The 18,494-nt window shown below is 42.1% G+C and overlaps 1 protein-coding gene across 1 annotated transcript in view; it reads right to left on the minus strand.

Annotated features, from left to right (window-relative positions):
- LOC113576433 (C2 domain-containing protein 2) overlaps window positions 1-13,681 on the minus strand; it is a 15,181-nt gene extending 1,500 nt beyond the window's left edge. Inside the window, exons 1-14 of the mRNA XM_027008498.2 lie at window positions 12,163-13,681; window positions 11,897-11,992; window positions 11,066-11,185; window positions 8,514-8,615; window positions 7,763-7,873; window positions 7,132-7,249; window positions 5,777-5,897; window positions 5,355-5,419; window positions 5,042-5,157; window positions 4,660-4,816; window positions 4,430-4,537; window positions 4,179-4,306; window positions 1,890-2,202; window positions 1-371 (exon numbers count right to left, since the gene is read on the minus strand). The exon at window positions 1-371 is cut by the window's left edge and continues 1,500 nt beyond it. Of these exons, the coding sequence (XP_026864299.2) occupies window positions 139-371; window positions 1,890-2,202; window positions 4,179-4,306; window positions 4,430-4,537; window positions 4,660-4,816; window positions 5,042-5,157; window positions 5,355-5,419; window positions 5,777-5,897; window positions 7,132-7,249; window positions 7,763-7,873; window positions 8,514-8,615; window positions 11,066-11,185; window positions 11,897-11,992; window positions 12,163-12,432 (2,058 nt within the window). The 5' untranslated portion in view covers window positions 12,433-13,681 and the 3' untranslated portion in view covers window positions 1-138. The remainder of the gene's footprint in view (window positions 372-1,889; window positions 2,203-4,178; window positions 4,307-4,429; window positions 4,538-4,659; window positions 4,817-5,041; window positions 5,158-5,354; window positions 5,420-5,776; window positions 5,898-7,131; window positions 7,250-7,762; window positions 7,874-8,513; window positions 8,616-11,065; window positions 11,186-11,896; window positions 11,993-12,162) is intronic.
- Between the last annotated feature and the right edge of the window lie 4,813 nt (window positions 13,682-18,494).

An 18,494-nucleotide genomic window follows, 5' to 3' on the forward strand; every position in this document is an offset into this window, starting at 1 on the left:
CAGTTTATTCTGGTAGGCTACTGACTTAAAAATATTTAGTGTGAAGTGTGATGAGAGGGGTGGAAATCAGGAGGTCAGGAGGTCAGAGAAGGCAGCTGTAGTGCAGAGCTTATATGAACGCTGGCAACTCGGCGCACGTCAGCAGGGCGGAGACTCCCGTGCAGTGCCGTTGGCTCTGGTCTTCTTCCTGGGAAGCATTTTGCGGTTAATGATGCGTCTGAAGGTGGCTGTCCTCTTCTCTCTGTCGGCCATTGTCGGAACGTCTGGCTGTTCCAAGTACTGCAGGTCGTTGTGGGACTGGCTCATGCCAGGCTCCTTCCTCTGCGCCCTCCGACGGAAGAACAGCTTGGCACTCCTGTGGAGGAAGCTGCCTGCAGAGGGCGCCAAAACACAGAAGAAACAAACCATGAGTAATGTTTATTACTGCTGGTGCTGAGCCAAGCTGGAGGTCAAACGTTATTGTTAAGAGAGGTTGCAGGGCTGATGTGTGTTTTACCTTCTAAGGCAAAGATTAAGATTAAGACCTGTGCCTGCCTTGCCTTAAATGTGCTACGTTTACCAGGTTGCTACATCAAATAATTCCCTAAGAAACTGAGGCGCTCAGTTTGGTGCCTGGTGTCTGATGATGGCCTATTTATTATTTTGACCTCCAGATGGCGCAGTTGATGTCAGGGCCCTGCTGAATGTAACCTTGTAAAACCAAACCTATCGTCCTTTAATTCGAAGAGACAGAAGTTTGGTATATTAAGAATACCATTTAATAGTTACGGAGGACATGTAAATAACAGAGTGTTTGTATTTAGCTGCCCTATGTACTGGTTATGTCCTAAACATGGATGCTACATTAAGGGACAAAAGCAATCTGAACCAGTCCATACCGTCCCTCAAAACAACACAGGGGATATTTGAAAAGTACAGATTTCAGCAATAGAATATGTATGAAACCACATACATTTGTTGTGAAGCATATAGTATATACATTTATGTGTAAGTATACAGATGAATAAATTCCATTTAGAGCATATAACACTAATTAAATACACTCATAGCCAAACAGTGCAGCTGAAAATAAACAGCTAAGTGACTAAAAAGAGAGTAATTAGTTGAAATTAACAGGGTCATGGACTGGGTTTGCTTTGCACTCAACTACAAAAGGTTTTGCAGGGAAGTCTATATAAGTGCATTACCATAGACTTCACAAGAGAGAACTTACTCAGCCAGAAACAATGCCTGCTTATCACTTTTCTCCTCTTTAAGATGGCAAAGAAAGAGATCATACAGAGAAAGGTACAGAGGAGAAAAGAAAGAAGTATGTGATCAAAGGATGAAAATACACAGAGCAAGACACTACAAAAATTTTACCATCACATTTAGTTATGAACAAAGCAAGGCAAGAAATGGAATATATGCAACAGTACAACTGCCTCCCTCATAACTGATCTGAGGACTGTAATACAGTCATTTATTGAACAGAACTACATACACACTGCATGATATTTTTTTAACTTTGTGTTTAGAGGCATCTCCGCAAAGTACAACCAGCACTGAGCCATCAGTAAGGACAGTATGAGTCACCAGCCTCCATCCAATCCCAGCAGGGATCCCAAAGCTCAGAGACTTGCAACAGTCAGACGGCTGTCCAGGGTGCTGTCCAGCATGCTGGACAAGTGGCTGCTACCGCAAGTACAACCACAAGCATTGGTGTCAAAGCATACTTGTGAGTTACTGACCAAATGTATATGTGGGATCAGCAGCACACAATCTCAGCATGAGGCTGCAGGGCACAATGGTGCCATTTCTCAATCTCAGTAAAGATGGAATTCTATAACAATAAGAATCAACAAGCTCCTGTTGGCACAGTAACCGCAGCTGAAAGGCAAAGTTCTCACCTTTTCCCTTTTTGGAGCCGGTCTCAGACATGCACAGGGAAGTCTGGTCAGCGTCTGGGTCCTCTCCCGCCTGGCTCTCCCAGTCTTCCAGGTGGCCTGCTCCGCTGGGCTCCCCCAAGGCTTTCGAAGGTTCCAGTGCACTAAGAACCGTTGCTGGGTCCAGGGAGGTCGTTTCCTGGGTGACCCTCTCACAGGTCTCAGCCATGGCGGTTGTTTCCTGGGTGACGCTCTCACAGGTCTCAGCCATGGAAGCGTCCATAGCAGCAGCATAGCCAGCCATCAACGCCAGCTCCTCATCCTGGGTCAGTGGCGCCTAAAGAGCCCCACACGCAAGGACAACAAACAGGATTATACAAATAATGGGGACTAAGAACAAAATAAAACATGTGAGATTAAAGAGATTTTGGAAATATTACATAATAAAGTATACTAGCTATGAAAATATAAATTATATAGTATACTAGATATGACATATTTTATGACAAAGTATGCTAGATATAATATGACATTATAAAGTATACTAGGTAGAAACCCCTTCAGCAATAACTCAATCCTCAGGTCAATAAAGGGCCTATAAAACCACACCAGCAGTGCACTGAGAATGTGATTAGGTGCCATCTTTTACTAATTTAAGGTAAGTGCAAATTTAGGGAAGTCCTAATCTACTCTAATCCGGAATATCAGTATTAAAGCAGATCCAGCCCCATTCTAATGGATTGGGACAGGCTATGTTAAAATTGATCCATGTCTGATACTTATGTGCTTTCCACATGTGTGCCTGATTTAGTATTATGTAGTGGTTAGGGGAATGTATTAGAATTACAGAGAGGTAAGGGGAAGGTATCATCAACATAACTGCATCATTATCATAACTGGGGTATACACGACATTCAGAATTTGCGACAATGAAGTGCATTATCAGGAGCTCATGTGCAGTGTAGTGTGTGCAGTGTGGGATTATTTCAAAGTGGAAACTGAAAACAACATAACTACATGCACTGGGTGCCAGTGTTACACGTGATGGCAATGACAGAGGCATCTTCAATGCGATCAGTATGATACAGCACATACGTGAAAAGCTACCACAAAATACCCAATACACGACTTGACTAGCTAGCTAGCCACCGATCTTAGCAAGCTACTTAGCAACGTGTAGTTTCTCCATCAAAGCTCTCAAAAGGATTTTGGCTTGAGTAGGTTAACTGAGTTCATCATTGTCAATAACATCAGATATCTGTACTCCACCACTGACTGACTTTAGGGATCAAATTCGAGGACACTCACTGGCAAAATTTATGTTGCCATGTGCTTATCTTGTGTCAGCAACGGTTGCGCGATATTTCTATCACCCCAGAAGAGAGAGGGCATGAAGCAGGAAGCGAATTTTCCCCAACATTTTTTATACATTGCACGTTATGTGCATTTTTAACACACTCATACTCAAAAGTAGTTACTGATCATTTTATTTTAAAATTTTAAAAATTTCCACTAGGGAGAGCAGTGCCCTAGCATCCTCTGGGCCAGCCGCCACTGCAGAGTGGATAGGGGAATGTATTTGGGATTACAGAGAAGTTAGGGGAATGTATTTAGGATTACAGAAAGGCTAGGTGAATTTACTAGAGTTACAAAGAGATTAGAGGAATGTAGTAGAATTACAGAGCGATTAGGTAGAATGTATTAGAACTACAAAGATGTTGGACAAAAATGAAAAGTATAAAGAGATGAGGTTTATATATTACAATTACAGAGAGTTTAGAGGAATGTATCTCTCTGCATGATCGGCCAGTGTCTATGATAGTGGTAGATGTGATGATAGGTGTGTTCATGTTGTTCTGAGGGACAACACAAAAAATATGGAGGAAAAAACTCAGCACAGCATCACAGGTACACTTGCCAATTTGAGAAAATCAGCATCATTATAAAGCTGCTGTACTACATTACTATGGCAGCATAAAATGCTAATAACAGTACTTTTGTTATTGTTCATAAGACTTATTTATTTAATAACACACACATACATGCATATATATGATTGGATTTTGTACTGTACTTAAGGTGAATAAAAGTGTATTATCTATGTAAAAACAAGTATCAGATCAGACTCAGTACTATCACATACCGTTACTGAGTACTCGGCCAAGAGGCAAAAAAATCAGGACATCCCTTGTGAGAATACAGACTCAACAAGGGAGAGTCCCCCCATAGAAGGATGTATATGTGTGTATGGGTAGGGGTGTGTGTGTGTGTGTGTGTGTGTGTGTGTGTGTGTGTGTGTGTGTGTGTGTGTACCTTTGCCACTCCAGAGATAATAATTGTGCTCTTTTTCACTGGGGATTTAAGTTTCTGCCTCGCGGACTCATAAAGCTGCCTGATGGCGGCCTCGGCCACAGGGTCAGTCCCATTCAACACCAGCAGCTCTGTTGAGAACACACTGGTTATTCGGCAGTAGTGACACAATGCCGGGCATGTCTTTGCACTCTGAACAGCTCCCAGAGCGCGCCACCACCCTACAGGAACTCAGACTGATGATCGTGCGGTACCTGTGTCTGACGATGACAATGCCTTGCTGACTCTGGCTCCCAGACCTGCAGGCTGCTCAGACACTCGTCTCTCAGACAGTTTAGTTTTGGGTGGAGTTTTCATGGTTTCTAAAACCACGACACAACATGCAAAAAACCAAAACACTAAAAGTTTACTATGCAGAAGTAATAAGTAAATAACGGGCAGTAGTGAGGACAGGTGTGAAGACCAGGGGTCGGGGCAGGGGTACCAAGGGGCAGGGCCCGTCCTGGCCTGCTCTTCACTGCAGTGACAGTGGTGACGACGGTGCCACAGGGCATGATGGTGCGGTCCATCTCCACACGTTTAGCGGGTGCAGGGGTGGGGGGATGCCAGGCGCGCACCTCGCTCGGCTCCAGGTAGGTGAACTAGATCAGGTGGAGGAGAGGGCCACTGTACACCGTACCAGACAGAACAACATACAAAACACCGGTCCCACCATTTCTGTCCTGTGCTCACGAGTATAATCAGATCAGTGCACGGGGTCAAGCTGGAATAAGCATAAGCTAAAGAAAATGTAAATTCTAAAACAGATTCTCATCTTCTAGACTGTTTACAATTTTGGACTTTTATATCCATATCTCATATTCTACCTCAGCAGTTAGTGAACCAGTCACTCTGTCAGCGCTCATGAGGGCAAAGGACTGCTGTCCTCTGGGATGCTTCTTCACCAGGTCAAAGGGCACACACACCTGACCCAGCAAGCAGCCTAAAGAGGACGACAAATACAGTCGCAAACTTAAATATTCCTCCCTCCAAATGTATGTTTATCATTTATGCAGAATAATTAAAAATACCTGGAAACACGACTAAAACTGAGCACATGTTGCAATCAAACATAATGATTCAGCTTAAAGCAAAGAAACAATTATTGCTCATTTGAGAAGAAGCCAGAGCATCACTTACACTCTGGTGGTCTCCCATTATCCAACAGCTGCAAATTCAGCTCCTTTGACCTGCCACTGAGTTCACTGAGCGAACATGCAAACACGCACACGCACACACACACGCACACACACACACACACAAAATACAACAAGATCTTTCTGTATGAAAATGCGAGTTGAAAAGTACCTACCTGAAAAGAACCCCCCCCCCCACCAACACACACGACAAACACACACACACAATTTACCACAATTACACTTCTCAAACCTCTCCGACACTAGAAGACAATTCTTCCCCTTAATTACTTATTAAATTCAAAATTAAAATTCAAAAACATAAGACAGGTGATTCCTAAAATAAAAGACTATAAAAGGTCATGTGTGTTCTTTAGACTGCAGTGTAGTGCTGGGTGTAGGAAAGGCTGTCTGGACAGGACTCACAACACAAAGGGCTGCTCCCAGACTGCACTGCTGGAGTGAGCCAACACCAAGATGTACACCGAGCTCAACAGTCTCTGAGGAGGGTCATCCAACTGAAGAGCACACTGAAGACTCGCACTACCTAAGAACCCCCCCCCCCCCCCCCCAAAAAAAAAAAAAAACACACACGACAAACACACACACAATTTACCACAATTACACTTCTCAAACCTCTCTGACACTAGAAGACATCATTCTGTTTACTAACAACTATTTAAATAAACCATTTTTGGAGGTGCTTCATGAAATTCTTCCCCTTAACTACATATTAAATTCAAAATTAAAATTCAAAAAGTGCAGTACCAAGAAACATCTCAGACGTACGCCTCACACATTAATGAAGATCACTGGCACACAGTGCCTCTGTTCTGTGTAGAAGCACACATCTCAGATGAACAATCCACAGCAAGAGGAGATGTCTGAGGCAGATAAATGCTCAGCAGTCTAGAGCTTCAGTCAGAGAACAGCACGCCTACTAGACCGATCCGGATATAAGCGCTAATGAGGGCCGACGTCCTGCTCGGGGAAATGTGGGTCTCTTTAATGAATAAGACATGAGCCTTGCTGGCATCAGACCCACAGTAAATGTCCTTGGTAAAGTGTATTACAGTAATTGGGCAGTCTGCCGCAGTAGAGCAGGAAAAAGAGGCTGAGGCTAGTGGGGTTTCCTGCTCGCAAGTCAGCAGGCGGGACCTGTGGGACAAGCTAGAGCACAGGAACAAGAAAACACCACTACAGCTACAGCTAGACCACAGCCACAGTAAAACTGCCCTCACAGTGACCCCACAGTAACAGTGACATCCCAAGCCTGGCAACACTACAGGCACAGTAAGACTGCAAACACAATTTGCAATAACACGAGTCTTCACATCCACAACAAGTCATATTACAGTCATAGTAACGGTAGGCACAGTATTATTTCACTCACAGTAACACAACAATGTCGGACTACTGGAAGATCAAAAGTCCATAGAAATGGCCAACAATGCCCTTACACAGCAACAGAGAAACACAACTTCATGCATACTATATGCAAACCTGGCATTTTTATCTTTTCTGTGTTTTTGTGTCTGTGTGTGTTTTTGTTAGTTCATGTGCTGTTCTGTGTGTGGTTTTGTGAGTTTTTGTTCCAGACCTGCAGTACTGTTGTCCTGCTTGTGTGTGTGTGTGGTGTGTTTTAGTATGTGTGTTTTTGTGCGAAACCTGCAGTACTGTTATGATGGTTACACTTATATAGTTACACTTGTATAGCAGTGTTGTCCTGCTTGCATGTGTGTGTCCATGGTTTTGTGAGTTCATCTGTTTTGGTTTGAGACCTGCAGTACTGTTGTCCTGCTTGCACGTGACCTGGATGTTCTTCACTAACAGTTTCCAGTCGTGTGCGCGTGGGGGTTTGGGGGGAGAGGTCACCAAGGGGGTCTTGTTCCTGACTTCCTGATGTAGGGGGGAGACAGGAAATAAAAGACCATGCCATCAGTAAATAACATCCCTTAGTGGTACACCCTCTGAATCTGAAAACACACACACACACAGCCCTGTACTTTTGCAGTTAATTTCTATAAGCAGGAAGGGTTCTATTGCCGGCGAGATGGACACTTCACTACCATTCACTACCCTGATATTCTATGCAAAAAAGTGTCTTCTATAATGTTGTACAGCAAGGCCTAGAAATCAAGAATAGGCTAAGTCTTGTGTCATATATAAAGTTTAGGAAACTACTTTATCTAATGACTTCTGAAGGCATGTATAATACTGTATGTATGCATTATGGCAGTGATCCATTAGGTAGCGGAGACACTGCAGGTCCATGAGCCCATCAGACTCCTTTAAATCCCATCACTTTAAACCTCCACATTAAAGTCTGAGTGAAGCTCCGCTTCGTCATCTAGTTATGACTCCTAGACGCAGTGAGATTGTGGTGAGACTGGCCCAGCGTGAGTGAGGTACCTTCTGCTCTGCAGACTGGGTAGGGCAGCTGCTCAGAGCTACAGCAGGGCGAACATCACACAGGACCTGCCGAAGTCTGTCTCTTACTGCACACACATTCAGGCCTTCTGTCTGAAATACATACACACACACACACACACCCCATGATACACACTCAGTTCTGGAAACACACTGTTGCAGCACACACACACTTGCACACAGAGCTTGCTGTCATATTCTACAACACCCATCTGCAGTATAAATAATCAGCCTCACACACTTTCTCCCTCACACATACACACATGCACACATGCACACACACACACACACATTATATGCTACTTACTTATAAAGGCAAACACACTTATACACACTTTGGGAAGGATTTGTCAAAGCTTCGTCTATGCGTTAAACATCTCTACAAGAGCTGAGCGTTAGTAGAAGCAGGAGTCCTGGTGAGACAGAGTAAGTGTCGGTGATCGTGTACGTGCAACTGTGCAATGCTGGGGTTGAGACAGAGGCATGTGTGCACTTGTGCGTTGTTGGGGGTGAGACAGAGAAGCGTGTGTGCACCTGTGTGTCGTTGGGGGTGAGAAAGAGAGGCGTATATACACCTGTTCGTCACTGGGGGTGAGACAGGGAGGCGTGTATACCCCTGTACATTGCTGGGGCTGAGACAGAATGGTGTGTGCACTTGTGTCACTGGGGGTGAGACAATGAGGCATGTTTGCACCTGTGTGTTGATGGGGGTGAGACTGAGAAGCGTGTTCACCTGTGTGCCATTGGGGATGAGTGTCAGCACTGTGCTATCCAGGTGCTCCAATCCCCAGGTAATCTGCACCTCACCATCCAGCTCTCTCATGTGCAGGGCCATCTGAATAAACAGCGCACACACGCACACTCGGTAATGAGGATACACAACACACATACACCCATGTACAATATAACAAAGCTTCACATGGTAACTACATACTCTGCAGTCAAGAAAACTGTATAGGGCATGATAATCCTCAACTGGCAGTGACTACTTATAAAGAAAATGATAGTGAAACCCCTTAAACCAGACTAACGACACATACAGAGAGAGGAGAAGAATGGCCTGTCATGTTCAAGCATGATAGGGATAAATACCTGGAGCTCAGCAAGCATAAGAGAGCGAGAAACAGCAGGTTCTCACAGCACTGCAAAACATTCCCTATCCCATAAAGTTCTGTTTGCTAGGCTGGTGTTAATGCGTTCAATGCAATGGGATATAATATGATTAGCTATAATTCTAACACAAAACTACATTTAATAAACATTTATTATTATTTAATAATAATTAACCAGTCATAACTCTTCAAAGTCCAATTTTGGTAGTGCAATAGTGAAATCAGTTTAAAGTCACACTCAGGTCATGAAAGGGCAAAATAAATGTTTCATGTTTTCTTTGTAGTTTATAGGAGGATTTAAGGAAAAATAAATACATTTCAATCATATATCTAATCTTGGCAAAGGGGGGCAAGTTTGAGATTAATCTGATAATCTGAACTCCAGGGCCTTATAGTAAGCGTATTATTCCACAGTCTACTGGCTTTGCTTCCTGGAGCTATAAGCAAACCTCTATGACCTCCTGAGCAGGAACAATAGCTGAAAACAACCAGACATTCACCAAACAAAGGCACTGAAACAAGAGCTGGGAACTTTCCAGAAGCAGCAGCCCAGCACTGGCTTGAGGAACACTTCCCTGAGGACACCAGACTAAACACAATCACTGTCTCCACACAGCATAAAATAACATCCACACTAATATGCTTCTTACTCAGGTTGACATAGAACTGACATGTTATACAACCCCCAGTAACGTAGCTTTAACAGCCTGCATACTGGCTGGTAGAACACAGTCACTCTACAAACACAGGTATCCATACATTCAACACTCCACACACACAGGCATCCACACATTTGTCAACACTCCACATGCAAACATTCGAAGCTTAACACAGCATGAGCTGCTACTCTCAGTATAGTCCCAGGGGGCAAATTTACCAGGTACCTGACACTGGCGAACCAGAAACCTCTCAGCGCACTTGGACAATCTGAAGTTTCACAAATAAGGAAAAAACACACACCAAAATGCCTGCAGAGCGATGCCCACTCCTGAGCTCATAATTGGGCTGAATTTGCAACTAAAGCGCTATCCTTCTGAAGAGACCCATTTTGGATTTTAGGCAAGAAACTAGTGATGTCAGTTGTAGAGCGGAAATAAAGAAAAAGGGTTAGGATGCGGCTCCAGAGGACAGGAGTCACATCCTGGTGGTGGTAGCAGCCAGTGAGGCAGAAGAGTGAGTCATGCCCTATAAATCAAACAGCTATATCTATGAGGAGGTGCAGACAGACAAAATATCACATCATCTTATGCATTCTTTTGCATTCAAGCATTAAATCTACCTTTATTAAATGCAAATATGCACCATGCATACAGATTTATTTGCCTTCTATGGGGCTTTGTAGCCATATTCAATTCAGATATTCTGTCTGATTCAAAAGAAGTTCAATATGTAAAAATGAATAGGATGTATACACATGAAATAGACACAGGCATTAGACACTGGTATTTCATTTGCACTCATAAATGCATATGACTTGCGATAACTAAAAAGACCACTCTAGCTTTTAATGAAAAACTGAAAATATCTGTGATGAAACGTTTAGACAAAGGCTGCCTTAACCTTGTCTTAAAAGCAACAATTTCCTTTTTGAGACAGCATTTAGAGCAATATTTTCACACAGAGAGAGAGATTATCACATTGGCACGAGGGCCCTCCTCAGGATACTGCTTTATCTGCCTCACCACTGGCAAACGTCCCAAAAACGCTCCAGAAACACTTGGAGAACATTTCTCTTGTCCTCAATTTGTTGGGGTTTTCTTACAAATGCTCGACTCAGCGTATCAGACGGACCCAGTCATCCATCATGTCACATGTGCCCAACCCATCAGCCTTTTGGTCACACTGAGAGGGAATACTGAGACGTGTTTGAGGAAACATCATCCAAAATGTCACAGAAGAATGGAGCAGGCTGCTATAGCTCACCCTACCTAGCAGGATAAGAATGGGGAAGGGCTCAAAAAAGCAGGCAGTACACTGACTGGGCTTTGCTGCAACCATCTATAATGCCATTGTGACTCACCTGTCCAACTATGAGTGAGAGATGCGGACCAACAAAAACCCAAGACACTGAGTATTGCCTATTGTCACTGAGCTCATTTAACAACAGATTCATCACAACATTCAGTTCACTGCTATCAGGAGAGAAGTGTGTCTTTGGATGTCCTGTAATTACCTGCAAGTGAAGAGGGGCTATTTTCACACTGTATCGCAAAGGGGCTTCTGATGAGGTCGAGCTTGGTGAGGCACTGAGGCAAAACCGCAACTCGTCTCCGACCACGAGGCATTTCACATTCTGCCAATAGAGCACAGAAACCAGAACAGACTCCTCAGGTACATTAACTATCTTTCGCACTGCCATAGAAATGCTAAAAAGGTGCACAGCTTTAACCCAGTAATCAAAACAGGACTCGCACATGTCATCAGCACTTGCAAGATTTTGATTTGACTGCAGTAACAGTGGTGTTTATGTGCCTGTGATGTAAGACCGCAGTGACAGTGATGTATCCGTGCAGGTGATGTAAGACTGCAGTGATGGTGGACTATTAGCATACAGGCCTTCATGGCCAATTGTCTATCATACAACAAAACCAAAGAAAGCATGCAAAAGCAGTTTTAATATATTACAGAAATACACAGCTATCCTTTGCTAAAAATCCACTGCTGAGAGCTCTTTGAAATTGAAAGATGTCCGCACTGCATGGTGCTGGAAAAGCTATCAAAAGTCCACATAAACTCGCCTGAACATGTATCAAATGCTAATGAATTTTGTGTGAGTTTAGGTGTCTGCCAAAAATGAAATGATGTTGGATCTGAAAGCAAATCGTCTGAATCATCACTGGACTTCTGAAGAACAGAAACAGGGTTTCAAAGTTTAGAGGGGTGAAGCACAAAAGAAGTTAGAATGGCAACATACAATGGTTTATAAAACATTTCTTGCAACATGAGACTCATTTCTAATAGGATACATGAGTGTAGAGAAAAGTAATACAAGATGCTTCAAAACCTTTTGACAAGGCGATTTCTTAAAGCTTGAAATGTGGCCCACAGTAAGTTCTGATGAATGCACACCATCTTCTTCAAAGGTCAGTTTCATCTGCCCCTAATGAGAAAGGAGGAAAAACTCTTAGCCACTTTTTAATCCATTCATTTCACAGAAGACAGTTTGGAATGCAACCTGGCATTATCCTTCCAAGACTAAACGTCTTTGTTAGATTACTTAAGATTCTAGTTATTCCCGAAAAGAAGGTTGGTGGCAAAATTGAGACCTACCTCTGGTATCTTAGATTCTTCATTCAATGCTCGAAACAACTCTCTTCTCCACTTACACTTCCAGCTTTGCAATGACAGCGCCCAACATAACAGAGCATCTGCTTCCTCTGAAACGCCGCTTACTTGAGTCGTATCCTCAATATGAGGTTGGTTTGCAAAATATTGCACGAAGTACACGATCAGTGTTACGAGGGAGGCGATAAAGAGAGTAACCATACATACCCAGGGTAAGTCGCCAACATACCCGAATAAACTTTCAATAAACGACATTGTCGCTAACCTCTCTATCTATTTAAGACACTTGCTCACTGTAAAAACCTTCGGTAGCATTCTAAGATAAAAGACAAAATCCACTAAAATCCCGAACAAGATAACCTATGTTGTTATATATCTAGAGATCCCAACGCATTTGGGTAAAAGTACTTTCCCTTTTAACTGTTACTCTAAGGCTCCACTGCGTTCGTCTGTGTAAGATGGCTAGACAGCTAACCAAGCTAACACATCTGTCGAAAAGTTACCACATCACTTCCTACAAACTGTGGCGATAGCAGTGCGTGGAAACATCGACAGGCGGTGGAGTTTCTTCGCTCATTCAAAACGCTTTGGGGAATTCAAAACCGGCCACTGGTTGAAATCCTGAACATTTATTTAATACGTCAATTTAGCTAGCTAGCTAGCCAAGTAAAATAACTTTAAAATCATTCAACGTAACCTTGGTAGTTAGCCAATCTAAAGATAACGAATATGATTAATCGCAAAATATTATAATAGCACGTTAATTAGCTAGCAGCTTAGTTGCTTTAGTTTTAAATTCAAGATTTTTTTAGATTAGATTTTCGTTCTACCCTAATTAGGTTAACTGTTCGTTACGAGAACAAACTAGCTGAGTAGCTACGTGTTCAGATGCGGAGTACAAGATATCTAGCTAGTCAGTTGTCATTAATCCTATTGGCTAGCTCGCTAACAAGTTAGCAGTAATCCAGTTAGGCAGCTACCGTTTAAAGGCTGACAAGTAAACGAGGTTATATCTAAAATCTTACTAAAAATTAGGTCTAATATGTCTACATTATCTGGCCTGCTGTTAGTAGCAGTGATGCATTTAATTTGTCAAGCATTCAGGAACTTCACTGGGGGAACCTATTAGCTAGCTTGCTGGCAAGCTACCGTTTTGCTACAGAAACCAAGGTAATCGGCTACAGCCATAAAGCTAGCGAACTAGCTAGCCATTTACGTTAATGAGATAGCTTTCTAGCATGTGAGGAAAATATCCATAGGATAATCCTACCGGTATGTCTTAGGCAAAACGGCTACGGCACCCAAAATAGACCGGTTCCATTCATTGGTAGCTACACCAGTGGTTTTAGCTGGGTAGCTATGTACTCCGACTACTTTCCATATGGGTAAATCAGTGTGTATGTAACTTCTGAACTTTACCCGGCTAGAACTACTAGGTTTTCTGACAGCAACAATAGTCGTCTCCATGCGGAAAGACACAGGAAGAAGTGACGCAATGTTATCGTTGTACTGATGCTTTTCAAAATATTGAAATTAATTTCGAAATAAACAAAAACAAATTCTGACAGCGTGTTTTGCTATGTAATTTGTAAATACTGTAATGTACGTTACTTGTCCGACCTTCTGGCAAGTGCACTGTTAAATATAAAGCAACTTCGACGACTTGTGACTCAGGGACAGGTATCATTTTCATGTATGTCCGATTGAAGGGGAATACCACACACAGCCCTCTACTTTCCTACTGGGAATTGTCCCAGTACAGCTGTAACACTTTAGATTGCTCAGAAATGTTACACTATATCTGATACTGAGCTCTTCAGCCAACAGGATCTCCAGGTGGTTAGTCTTTGGGTTTGGAGTGGTCAGTAGCACCCGTTGTAAAAATGTCATAATGCCTCTGACGTTCCTTGAATCCGAATCGGTTTTTTTGACTGGGTGTGCTGAAAACACAAGAAATTTGTCTCTGGGTTACATTAGTCCACACAGTACACAATATATAGTTAAACTGGCAAGACAGTGCTTATATAAAACAATAGACAATATACAACTAATAGACATAATTGGCAACTATCAACTACAAGAGCTATTTACACTTAATTGCTATGACAATATGTAACAACACGGGTGCAACAATACCCAAGTTATTGAAGTTATCAAGGTGCCGCGATTACTACACTATCTGGCCTGCTGTTAGTGGCGGTGATATGTCCTTCCTAAATTGTCAGTTAGTTTAAAGTTAAACATTTAAATAGAAAATAAAGATGCAGACTTCTGAATTAGCTGAAGAGAATAACTTGTCCTGTCCTTTATTGCAAGTCTACGTTAACAGGTATTATTGAGGCACCCTCCAGAGCATGTCTAACAATCACACAGAGAACTCACATTTTTATACATTTTTTTCAGAAGTGATTATGTATTTGCCCCACCTTCTTTTACATACTATCAATTGCATTTTCCACCCTTATATCAAAACCATACATTAGTCAATATATGCAAATTGATATTCAATACCCACACCAGTTGCACCCTGCGTCAGCTACATTCTAAGAGAAGACTTCTCTTTATCTTATCTTAAAGTTGTTTTTCTATACGGTCCTGTACATGGTAGAGGGATAATATATCTTGCACGAAGGTCTGCTGAAGCCTGCCCAGAATCTCTGCCTGTACACAAATAATTTTAAAAGGACACAGAATCTCTATAATCCTCTACGTTTTATGTTATTATGTCTATGTCTAATTTAAAAAAAACAAAACTTTTTATTACATCCGATAAATTGCATTTTTGGGGCATTCAGGAACTACTTTTAGTATTGTAGTCATGTCCAAAAATATTGCACGGAGTTAGATTGTTCTAAGGATTAAGAATATAAAGTATTGTTTAAAGTATTGTACTGTACAGAGTATGTGGTTTTAGTGAAATTCAGGGCACAGGATTACAGAGGATATTCATTATCTTAATGGCTAGTGTAAAGAAACTTCTTACGTATGCATATTTTGGTGTCAGATGTTCCACAGAACCTGTCGGATGGTAGTAGCTCAAACAGTGTCCTGGGTGTGCGGGGTCCCCAGTAATACTTCCTGCCTGTTTCCTGGCATGGGAAGAGTACAGGTCCTGGAGGGAGGGCAGGCTGGTACCAGTGATCCACTCTGGAGTCTGGACTTGTGATGCTGGGTGGCAGAGCCAAACCAGACAGTGATGGATGTGCAGAGAATGGCTTCAGTGATGACTCTGTAGAACTGACACAGCAGGTTGGGCAGGTTGTCATTCCTCAGCTGGTGTAGAAAGTACATCCTCTGCTGCGCCTTCTTTGTGATGGAAATTTACATTTCACTCCTTCAGGTCCTAAACAGATGATGTTAACTAGGAACTCAAATGCTTTTGCACTTTATTTACAAATGGTGTGTACCTAAAAACTGGTTGAAATGTGAGTATGTTGAGTGTATATTTGCATAGGTTTTGATCCATGTGTACACCCATATGCAACATTTATAGACAGCGGGACTTGACGACTACCAGAGGTAAAGTAGGGATTTGCAGCAAAATATGCAAATCTCCATTCTCACACGTAACTTTCATTAATTCCTCCATTCATTCAATTCATTCAGTCATTAATCTTCTTCATGGGCACCAATCCATCGCAGCTGGGCTCACATGTAATTTTGTAAACAAATGTAAAAAAGAAAAAGAAATAAATAATCACTTTCTTAAATATTGCTTACTACTTTTGGTGGTATACATAACGTATTGTTCATTACATCTTACAGACTGTGGGCCTTTGGCTTTACTTAGTCCTTGAGAACATTGTCAGATGCTTCAGAAAACTCACTAATGTCTTAGGCTTTAATTATTGTGGGTAGACATTGTAGTTTGCTTCAATAAACCCTACATTCAGATTTATATACTGAGTTAAAAATACATATCCATCTATCTATCCATCCATCCATCCATCCATCCATCCATTCATCTATTCATACATACATACATACATAAGATACAGAAGTTTTTTGGGAATGAAGTCTGTGGTAACAACACCCACACATTTCAGAAACCCGCCACTGGAGGACAAAATCTGATCTCGGAAAACAGTTGTATTTGTGCATAATATTCAACGGTATAAATCAAACTAGCCTGCAGTATGATTTTCTCAAGAGAATTAGCTAGCCCGCTATTAGTGAGAGCATGACCGAAGAAGTCAGTTTGCCAGCCTCGAATGTCGCTTTTAACTTGCAATCTTTGTCATGTTAAAGCGGTCAATTAACGTATCCTGTGTGGAAGCTAGAAGATATTTAAATGAAGTAACTAACTACAACGGTTTGATTGTCGGATAGCTGGTTCTTTATAAAATTACTATTACGTTAACTTTAGCCAGTTTGTTATCTAGCCAAGATAGCTAACGTTAACTGGTCCAAATTACAAAACTTAAAATTCGCGGTAAGATTATCGCCAGCTAGCATTTAGGATATATAATACAATGCAATGGGCAAGAAATAGCTAACCGTGCAAATTTACTGCTATCTGATTGGGCTACTTTGCTATCGCTAGCCTCTTGGCTAGGTAATTCAGGGCAAAATAATGTTATGCTATCTTTAGCTAATTCAGCTAACAAACGACATCACCAAATACTCAGAGAAAGCTTGTATGCTCCCATTGAAAATATCAGCCATGTTATGCGAGATTTCATATAGACGACAAGTCATGTTAGGACTTTAGAGGACTGCAGAAATGACGGGAGTACAGCCTCTGCCCTGCCCAGTGCGTCTGGGCACTGTAAAAACGGGAGGGCTGCCTGCTCAACTTCACAAATGCACACTTGAGAGAAACTTACACAAAGTAGAGAAACTGCTTAAGAAAGGTATCTGACAATTTCTTTTCAGGCGTGTTTTGAGAATTTCTTAGGTATTTTACAGTTTGCAGAATTTTAGATGTGTAAGTGATGTGCACTGATTTTTTTGAAGGGGTGGATGTGGACTGTGTGAACCACCTCGGTCAGACGCCACTGTTCTGCGCTTCCCTACTGGGCTTCACTGGTGTGGCAGAACTTCTTCTTCAGTATGGAGCTGACCCAAATTAGTACGACTGCACTTTCAGCCATATATGGCCTGCTTACCACTTTCATTCTGGATCCAGTAACATCTGTACGACTGCAAGCGCTGATGATCTGTATCTGTTTTTTTTCAGCCGCTGTGGGGATAGGAGCACTCCTGTGCATGCCGCCGTATTCTCCTGTAATCCCTGGCTGCTGAGTGAGCTGTTGGATGCTGGAGGAGACCTGCGTGTTCACGATGACCAAGGCAGGACCCCCAGGGACTGGGCAGAGGCAGGCGCTCAGGAACACAGCCCCAGGGTCTGTACCGTGTCTGTACTGTATGCCATCACTTCAGACAGGACTGTCTGTAAAGAGATCTGATTACAAAACAGTGCGGTTTCTCAGGATCTCATTACTGTCATCTGTTCTGTCAGCAAATTACATATATGACAAAGATTAAAAGGGACTGAATTGACTTAAGATTGTCGCTAGACATGTCAGTATACCTCATATAGTATAAGCCAGTGTGTACCTCAGAGGTCTCCTACTGTACCCACACATTGTTGATAATGCCATTTGAACCACCTCTCTGTGCCTCAGGTGTCTGTTTTCCTTCGTGTTATGTTAGATGCTTGATTTTCTCAAGCGTTGTGTGTCCCACATGCGGAGTCTGTCTCAGATACAGTACCCCAGAAACGGGCGAGTCACTCCTACCTCATCGAAGACACTCCTGCGCTCTCCGTCCCTGCTAGAGCTCCTCAGGCCAGGGTGAGTCACATACTGTGCATTAGTGCCCATCTGTATCAGAGAATGATGAGCATAGCCACTCATAATGTACCCAGTGTATCTTTGTTTGAAAACTATAGGTGAAAGATAAGGTAGGAACACCAGAGATAATTTTTTAAAATACAATATGAATAGTGATATTACATTTATTGTGATAGAAAAAGTAATTCATTTTTTGCTATTTAACCTGTGATTTTTTTGTTTAGGGGATCTGACCTCCTTAACAAGAAATTAAGCAAAAAGTCTTTTTGTGACATGGTGCAGTGTTTCGGCTATGGGAAAGTAAGTGTTAACTCTGATCAGATACCTATTTACATGCCCCATTCAGTGGGATTATTTTACAATCCAGAGAAAGCTTATCTTAGTATCAGAAACAATTTAAACTTTTTATTAAGCAGTTAGCAAGACATAGATCATAATGAATAATGAAGTCATACTGACTGTCATTGAACTATTAATTAGACAAATGTAAACCACATCACAGGTACATGAAAGCAGGCTCTA

Source organism: Electrophorus electricus, chromosome 17, assembly GCF_013358815.1.
Source record: "Electrophorus electricus isolate fEleEle1 chromosome 17, fEleEle1.pri, whole genome shotgun sequence".
Classification (NCBI taxonomy): Eukaryota; Metazoa; Chordata; class Actinopteri; order Gymnotiformes; family Gymnotidae; genus Electrophorus; species Electrophorus electricus.